The 9,423-nt window shown below is 40.6% G+C and overlaps 1 protein-coding gene across 2 annotated transcripts in view; it reads left to right on the forward strand.

The window, feature by feature from the left end:
- Window positions 1–9,127, forward strand: part of MAPKAPK3 (MAPK activated protein kinase 3) — a 48,924-nt gene extending 39,797 nt beyond the window's left edge. Inside the window, exons 6-11 of one of the 2 annotated variants that reach the window (XM_074151743.1) lie at window positions 476–551; window positions 727–851; window positions 2,931–3,016; window positions 5,735–5,815; window positions 6,322–6,436; window positions 7,312–7,355. In XM_074151743.1, coding sequence (XP_074007844.1) covers window positions 476–551; window positions 727–851; window positions 2,931–3,016; window positions 5,735–5,815; window positions 6,322–6,436; window positions 7,312–7,355 — 527 coding nt within the window. Of the gene's footprint in view, window positions 1–475; window positions 552–726; window positions 852–2,930; window positions 3,017–5,734; window positions 5,816–6,321; window positions 6,437–7,311 lie in introns of both variants that reach the window. The other variant, XM_074151742.1, reaches the window with a different exon arrangement.
- Window positions 9,128–9,423: the final 296 nt, after the last annotated feature.

A 9,423-nucleotide genomic window follows, 5' to 3' on the forward strand; every position in this document is an offset into this window, starting at 1 on the left:
TTTTTTTACTTAGTGAAAGAATACAACGCTCTGGAGGCCAAGGGAAAATACAGTGCTCTGTAGTTGCTGCAGCTAAACACACTCCACTTAAGTATCCTTCAGAATCACGGCTCAAGGAGGTCCTTTCTGTTCTGATTTCTGGAACATATGCTCCTGCCTCTTCCAGTGCAGTGTTTCCCTGCACACATTTAGCTATAGCTCCTTCTGCTTTTCTGTAATCTTAGTACACTCTTGAGCAGAGAGACGCTAAGGTGAGAAGTAGGGCATTTTGCCAGCTCTGTTCCTCCTTTTTAAAGCTACATTAGATGTGTTTAGGAACTTGTCAATAGAAAACACTATCTAGTTCCTGCAGTGAGTTGCATTTTTTTTTAGTGCGTCCGATACTTGTTGTTGAAGTGTGCTGGAACTTAAAAGGTGATGGAGGTGAAAGGAAATATCCGGTACTCTGTTAATTTCTGGTTTTTATCTTCTTCAGCCCCAGAAGTCCTTGGTCCTGAGAAGTACGACAAATCATGTGACATGTGGTCATTGGGTGTCATCACATATATTCTGTAAGTAGTTGGGAAGAGGCTTGAGGAACAGAAAAAGGACTCATCTTGTTAAATCTGTGCTTACAAGTAATTAGTCACTAGGATCATGTAACCTTCAGAAGACTATAAGCTTGTGTGGGACTTTGAGATGAAAGGACTTTCATAGTTATAAGAGTTCTTTTGTCCACTCTTACAGCCTATGTGGGTTCCCTCCGTTCTACTCAAACACTGGTCAAGCCATTTCTCCAGGGATGAAGAGAAGAATTCGGATGGGGCAATATGGGTTTCCCAATCCGGAGTGGGCTGAAGTCTCAGAGGAAGGTAACAATGCTCACTGCTCCTGATGAGTATGTGTGTGGTGTTGTGCAGTGGTGGAGTGCTTACAGGAGACTATTTCTAAAAACCTGTCTTAGGATTTGTTTCCCTTTCTTTTAGAATTTAAATTTTTTTTTTTTTGTAAGGTGATACAGAGAATGACTGGGAACTCAGACATTAGCCAGCAGCCTAAGTACTCCAGAAAGTAAATGACTACTCAAAACTTTCTTTCAAATTCCAGCTAGGGCTAGTGAATGCCGAGATTAAACTCACTGGAAACAAAAGTCTTTAATCCTGAGAAAGGAGACTGCCAGGACAGCTGCAATGCAAGCTGAGTTGGAAGAAAGGCAAACTGTCCTAAGAACTCATTCAGTCTCTGCCCTCCTTGGTGACAGAGCCAGCAAGGATGGCAAGTTTTCATGCTAGCTTTTTGTGATGTAGGAACTTGCCAGCCACCACTTAAACCAAGGTCAACGATTTATTTTGTATAAGTCATTGACCAAAAGCTGCTGCTGTTCAGCTGTGACCTGGGTGGGCTCAAACCAGTGTCCTGAGAGTGCATGGTTTTTATTCCCTCTGATTCTGACAGTCTTATAATCTGGAAGTCTCACCTGCCCATCATATTAGAGAGGAAGGTCAGCAACTTCTGGGCACATCTTTTTTTTTTTTTTTCCTAACTTTATATTGCTGCTGCTTGCATCCTGTTACTCTCTGCTCTTTAGCAACAACAAATTATCATTGGATAATACTGCCATCTGTGGCATTTTAACCCCTCATTGGATCTCATGGCTGTGTGTGCAGCATAGACTACTAAACGTTAATAAGGAGGATGTTCTACTTACGGGTTTCTGGCTTAATATTTTCTCTGCCTTGGGTCTTGTTCATATTACAGCAATTAAAATGCATGGGGTGCTTGGTCAGAGAACATGCACTTGGAAAGTTTGTAGGGTTTCTGTGTGCTTGCCTGAATGAAGACAGGTGTCCTCTACCTTTGAACCTATTAAAATCAGGTAGTCTGTGTGTATTCTTTTAGGCTGATCGGGCACCCATAGCAGACTGCTTCTTTTTGCCCTCCTTTGTACCGTTCTTGTCATGGTTTTCTTTATCTAATCATTCCATCATTGCATCGTCTATGGAGACTTCCTCTAAATTCCCCTCCAGCGTCCTGTAATCATCTTAATGGTCTCTGTTTGTGACACCCTTCTTTTGTTTCCTTTGTTTCCTTGCCCATTATAGACTCCAGGTAATCTCTACTGTAAAACTCCTTTGCAGCATCTCTCAAGAAACTCAAGTCTCAACTTGTACCTCTGACAGCTTCTTACAAGCATTTAGTCATCTCGCATTTGATGTTTCTGAAAGAGAACTCTTATGAAGAAGTTTTCCTAGGTTCCCCCAAGGAAGTTATGTCTAAGTCTTTCTAAATAACGTCCCTTGGATGCAGTGTTTCCAGTCTGTCTGCCGGCATTAATGAAACTCTTGTCTGGACTCTCATCATCTCATATCTCAGTTACTTAGTACTCTTGCTTTAGCAGATACCAGGTTCACAGAAAGCTGCTGCAAAGCCTGTTTGTCCAATCCATTTCTTTGACTTTGTGACATTTTAGTGGCCTCTCAGTTGTCAAAGGAAAGTTTACTGTCCTTTTTTTTTTTTTTTTTTTCTGCAGCCCGTGCTAGTTTTTGTCTTCTATCATTTCTCGAAATATCAGCTTATGCATTCATTCAGCCTATAATGCCAAGCTTGTCGCCATCTTTCAGACAGGTGGCTTGGCAGCTTTTTTTCCTGTTTCTCTTTTTCTGAAGTTCTTGCTCTCAAAGCAGTTGGTTTGGTGATGGAGTTTGGTGATTCCATAGCTGGAATCCATAATCCTTTATTTTTTCTTATTACCACTTGTTTTGGATGTTTTCATGTTCTGCCTCTTTAACCTACCACACTGTACATGGCTTCTTAACATGGGACCAGCAATAGGTAGGTGTTTTGAGTTCTGCAAAATTATCTTTCTTCGTTCAGCAGGTCTTTTGTGTTCTCAAGGTTATTTGGGAACACAGTAGTAAACTACAACGTGCCATGTTGGTCCTGTTTTTCAGCCAAACAACTGATTCGCCATTTACTGAAGACTGACCCAACAGAGAGGATGACAGTTTCTCAGTTTATGAATCACCCTTGGATTAATGTAAGTTTTATATCTCTTTTCACAAGATGAATTCTTATATGCAGAACTTATGTGTAGCTCCACATAGCACAGCAAAAGAAGGATAACTTAATAACTTAATTAACCTACAGTGCCCTCCGCAGAGTGTCATCTGCCTGGGGAACCACAGTTCTTGGTGTTACCAGAGGACAAACAAAGAGAGACACCCACAATAGCGTCCTTGGAAGCAAAAGCCAAATGTATCTATATCTTCTGTGAGCAGGCAGTCACTGTTGACTCTGCAGCATATGCATGTGTTACTCTCTTTAAAAATATAAAAATAAACTGTATGTACTTACTTCATCGGTGCAGGATTTAGAGAGAGCTATTATTAGTGGCCTCAGGCAGCATTGTGCATAGCTGTGTTAATGTGAACACACTTCTATGCTTGGTGGGAATTCTCATCCTTGGCAGAGTTTGGAAATGCTTGGGGGAGGAGCAAGGGTCTCGGCTTAGTGCCCTGTAAGAGATTGCCAGATAGGGTGCTACACAGGGCTATTAATGGTCCCAGTTCAGGTTTCATTCGATGACTTGGTTGAATTTAGTTTTTCTTAAAAAATATTTTTTGGGGGAAAAAGAAAAAAAGACTCTAATAATACAATATTAGTTATCTCAAACAAGAGACAAGAATCCCAGGAGTTATCAGGCTGAGTTTCAGGATATCATCTCTGCTCGGTAGATGTCACTTAATAGATAATACTTCTATGTGCATATATATTTGTGCACAAAAGACACCAGTCTTGTTCTAACTGCCCAAAAACTCATCAGCCAGGAACAGAATCACTTATACTGTAGAATGCCTTTTTCTCCCATAGTGCTTTACCTGTCTGTGCTCATCTTCAGAGGAAGGGGAAGAAACAGAGGCGTGACTAATAGTCGCCGTTTCAATAATGCCTGTTTGAAGATCTGAAAGCCCTTAGAATCATACAGAAATGTAACTGCATAACATCCGGATGAAGTAGATAGATGTCTTCGTTTAGAGTTGTGAAAGCTGAGAAATTAAGGTTACAAAGACTCTACAGAACTAGAACAGGACCTAGACAATGTTTCTAAGTCTTTTTTAACCAAATAAAAATGTAATCACTGTTCAGAATAAATACCTCCAGCTTTAAGTGTTTGAAGACCCAAGAAGGAGGTGTTTCAGAAGTCAGCAGGTGATGAATTTCACAGAAGAAGTGCCTAATAGCTAAGGAAGCTACCACCTACAGCGACACATGTTACTTGAAATATGCATATAACTAATTAATGAGGAGGAGATTAGAGACAAGGTCTATAGACTCTGCTGCACCAAAGAGCCGTGCTAGAATTCCTGGAAGAATGCTCTTGGAGCTGCAGATTGGCATTTTTTTTTTCTGCTGAACCTATTGTTCCCATGAGGCAGAGGGAGGGAGAGGGAAAGACCAGCGTAGTGAATGTCTGTGTTCTTCCTTTTCCTAAATCCCCAAGTGGGAACATGTGTGAGGAGATGCCTTGCACAAGCAGCGGAGGAGGGTGCTTGTCTTTCCTCTCTTTTTTTTTTTTTTCCTCTTTTTTTTTCTCTTTTTTTTTCTTTTTTTTTTTTCTTTTTTTTATTACATGGATGGCAGAAGTATTAGTGTGGACTATGCAAAAATCTTCAGTTTAGGTGGAGCATATAATCCTCGAGTTAGTTTGTAGATAAGATTTAACAAGAAGTAGCTCACAGCAGATAGGAGGACAACTTCAATGCCTGCTCAGGGACACCATTAAAGCCAGTCTGATGGTTTTCCATTTCCCTCCTCCGGCTGTGCTTCATAAAACTATACCCTGGCCAGCTACGGTCCTTTTCCACAGGATGCAGGAGTCATGATTTCTGCTTGCACTTCTGTAACCACTGCAGTGGTGCCGTCAGCACAGTGGAGTATACGCCCTGCTTACAATGTAATGCTTCTTTTGCAATGACATACACATAATGACTTGTTGACGTGCAGCTGCATCTGGTTAAGACACCACAGCAGTGGACAGCAAGTTTGCATAGAAAGCATAAGGGAGGTAGAATATGAATTTATAGTTTGGGTTATGGACTGGCAAGAACTACTGTGATTCTTGCTGAATTTAGCTAGGGAACTGTGCTTCGTGCTTTAGAAATTGTACCTTATTCTAATTTAAAGTGTCTACTGATCTTTTGTGGCAGGTGAGCATAGATCTCAATTTTATGTGGAAGAGCATTTCAAGCGATACTCTGTCTTCTGAACTGTGCCTTCCTCTGAATAATAATATAATTTCCTCTTTGGGGCACACTGATGATCTGATAAACTGGTAATCTCAGTTAATATGTATGTACAACAAGATTTCAATGACAAATCCTAGAAGATAAAGGTCAAATTAACCACCTTAAAACATTGACTAACGAATAGTGAAATGACAGTTAAAATCTAAAATGTACATAAAAATTTATCCAGCACAGGGATATTGGTTGGACTGGAGGGAGCAGAGTGAAACAAACTCAGCCCTAATTTCTCTCTCCTTTTGTTCTTTAAAAATATTGTTGTGTGGCAACTATAATTCTTTTCTACCTCACACATGAATTAGCTTGTGGAGTGATTGAAAGCATGAATAATGAGGGCCACTGAAGGACATTAGATAAACTTTTATGCCCTCCATACACACAGAAGGGCAAGCAGTTACTTCCCAAACGTGATTTTGCAGAACACTTCTTCCGGTATTTTTCCCTTTTCTCAGAGATCAATGGCAGTGCCACCAACTCCTCTCCATACTGCACGGGTCCTGCAAGAGGATAAAGACCACTGGGATGAAGTTAAAGTGAGTCAATCACAGTTCTGATTTCTTGAAGTCAAGTCTAATAAGGGATTAGATGGGCTGGCTTCTCTACCTATGCTTATTTCCTTGGAGATTATGGCTATTTTGAATACAACCATGTTAACCAAGGGAAACGTAAGCGGTCCTTGTTAGAACAGTGTATATGATAACCATTTAAAAAGGAAGAATGCTATTTGAGCTTTGTCCAGTAGCCAAATACCAACAAAGTAGATGTTTATGATCGAAGTTATTAATGATGCTGCCTGCTGAGCCACTGTATGTAACCACAGAGCAGAAGGGACAGCATTGAGGGAGTTTGAAGTTCACTATAGTGAAGTGAAGAATATGATGAAAATGCAGAGGGACGGGGTGGGAGGGTTGAGCTGCATTCTGGTTTTCTACTCTGTTCGTGTATTGTAAAACAACATTAAATAAGCTTAGCCTTGTCTTCTTGTGACATTTGGCCAGGGGAGATAAAAATATATCTGTCTTTCCCTTAATCTAACCAGGTGCCTCACCTACTGTTTGTACTGATGACAATTGAATGCTTCCTGCACAGAGAAACTATAGGGCAGACTAAAAGTTGTTTGCAAGCTTTAACTCTTTCCTGCTGGCCTTTATCAGGTTGGCATGCTTTTACAATTAATTCTGAATTTTTTGCACTTACAATGCTTGCCATTTTGATAATTGCAACATTCCTGTAGTGTATTTTACTGATTACTGATTTTCTTTAAATTACTGATGTCTCAGCTGTTGAACTATGTAACGGTAAAATGTCATAGGACCTAGGCAACATTTGCTTCTCCAGTCAAAGAGATCAAACAGATAGTTTCACTTACCGTTTGTCCTTTCCATGTTTCTGAGAAATTCTTATACTCATGCTTTTTATAGGTCCCCTGGGGCAACAGCATTTCCATAATACTTAGTCGTTTTTCCTTTCCTGAACTAAATGCATAGACATTCATTTACTTGAGTAGATTTTTGCTTAAAGCCTTATTCAAAAGTCTAAAATTTGCCTGCACTTAAACATTAATTCCAACCAAGGAAGTGTGTGAGTTTGAAGCACTTTTACTTTTAAACAACTCTGTGTGGACTCTCTGTTCTGGTTCCTGCCGACCTCGTTCAGTACCAGAGCAGGGGAAGCAGTGCCCTGACTCTGGGGTAGGAAGCCCAGGCTCAGTAGCTGGTGAAGACCCAGGTCCAGCCAGTAAGAAATGCTGGGAATAGGGACATGGTAGAATTTCGGCCAGCGGAGTGTGGTCCTACGTGCTCATGTATGAAACACTCTGGGAATGAGTGTTCCTGAATAGTTCCTCCTGAATGAGTCCATGAGTAGAACGAAGCCTTTAGTCATAGTCCAGTGCAGCAGAAAGGGCTCAGCTGTTTCTGGCCGTGTTGTAACAAAGGGTTCCTTTTTGTACATTCATCTCCTGGCAGTTTTGTGGGGTGGCTGCGCTCTCTGCCTCAGCCTTTTCAATAAAATGCTTCCCTGGTTTCAGGAGGAGATGACCAGCGCTTTGGCTACCATGAGGGTGGACTATGATCAGGTGAAAATCAAAGACTTGAAAACGTCCAACAACCGCCTCCTGAACAAACGCCGTAAGAAGCAGAAGCAGGCAGGCACCTCTTCTGCAGCCCCAGGGTGCAATAACCAATGAGAAGAGAAGCCAAGGACCTGTGGGTGGAGGGTAAAAATTAAAAGGAACAATTTAAAATCAGTGTGATCAACTCAGTCCGTACCACAAAGGCAGTGAGACTGTGAAGAAGCCATCCCACAAAGAGGGAGCAGTGTGAAAGATTACATTTTTATAACTTGAATCAAGGCTTTGCTTTTAAAGGTTAATGTATATGACATGATTCTGTTGCATATTGCTGGGGAAGGTACAGTAATACCAGAAATGTTACGGGTTTTTGTTTTGGCTTTAACTGTATCGGACGAGAGGAGAGAACAGGAGGCCGTCTCAGCATACTAATGCACTCAGGCTTTAACAGCCATCTGCAAGAGTAACTTCTGCCACTGTTTTAAACTTGGGAGTAGAAAAATGCCAAGTGTTCTGCTAGTAGTGTTTTAGTAGCTCAAACGTGAGTACTGAGAAAGGAGAAATATGTCACTGCTCTTTATGTGAGTAGCACAGGTGCCATTCTATTATGGATACATCTGGACAGCATTTCATGTTAGAATTGGTAATAATCAATATTTCCAAATTACCTCCTGTAGTTACAGAATATCACCTAAACAGTACACAGTTATTCCTGTTACAGAAAAAAAGCATCCATACATTTCCATTAAAGTCTTCATGTAGTTTCATGTGAAGATTTGTTTGTTATAGATTATCATTTAATAACATGTAAGTTTTCTAAACTGTAACCATTATGTCATGTCTATGCCACTGTCAGATCCCTCTCTTGCAATGTTTTTAATTTAAGTAGTACTTTATGTGACGAGTTTTAATAAGGGTTTAATTAGTTGAAAGTATCCCACAGAGAATATTGCTGTTCCTCTTGGATCCATGACTTCTAGGGTGTACAGCTGGACATGCAATTGTGTACAAGAGCCTGCTCTAGAAGAGAGACTTCTGAAATTCAGGAAGAAGTGACAAATGCGTATTCTCTGAATGGACCCTGGCGTCTGCCAACATCCCTTCTGGTAATTATCTCCAGATCTGGTGCCTAAGATGCGCTGATCATAGCAAATTTTGGGGTGCTGGGGTTGGTTTGTTTCCTGGGGTCGGGATGGGGAGGATGCTACTTTATTTGCAGTGTTTTGTCAGTGTTTCTGGATGCAAAGATTTTTGCCACCTAAGGGAGATTACCTATAAGTATATTCACCCATTGTTTTTTTCCCTATTCTGATTCTTGTTCTGTGGGATTCTAGCCTTGGTTTACTAATTTGTACTACTTTGTGATCAAAATATTTCCTCTCACTGTATTTTGGGTTTGGTTGGGTTTTTTTTAAGTTGAGGTGAAGCAAATATTTGTGAAAGTGTTATCAGAGTCTAGGATGAAAATTATGTGCTTCCAGTGATGCAGGCAAAAACTACTTTGTGGTGGGCGCACAGAGTACTGGTGTGTCAGTGGGCTCGGAAGAATGTTAAAAGACAAAAAGGAAAACAAGGCTTCAGAGAGGATCTGAATCATCAAACCTGACTGTCACATAGACCTTGTTCCCTCCAACAAAGATCAACTTGAGGCTTTGGACCTTGTCTGAGTAGTCCTGTTCCCATCTTCACAGTGTTGGATGAGACCTCCATTCTTCTTTGTGAACTGGTCCTAGGGTTTTATAAACTGATTTTAATAAATCGTGTTACGACATTCCTTCCTCCTGGCATCCCTGGTTTTGTTGAGATGGTGCAGAGTTTGCATTGCTTTGCGAGGTGCATCTGTGTTGAAGGGGATGGGGAAAAGGGAGAAGGAAAGCGTACAATGATGTCCACATTCAAAGGCTACCCAAGTTTGAGCAATACAAGGGTTTGTTTTTAAATATCAGTCTCTTCAAAGATGTATTTTGAAATTATTTCATGATTATCTAGGTATCTCTATGATTATAGTATGTCCTGTATATATTTATTTTATCGTATTGCTCCTATGAATTATACAAATACTATTCACTA

The sequence above is a fragment of the Numenius arquata genome, chromosome 8, assembly GCF_964106895.1.
Source record: "Numenius arquata chromosome 8, bNumArq3.hap1.1, whole genome shotgun sequence".
Classification (NCBI taxonomy): Eukaryota; Metazoa; Chordata; class Aves; order Charadriiformes; family Scolopacidae; genus Numenius; species Numenius arquata.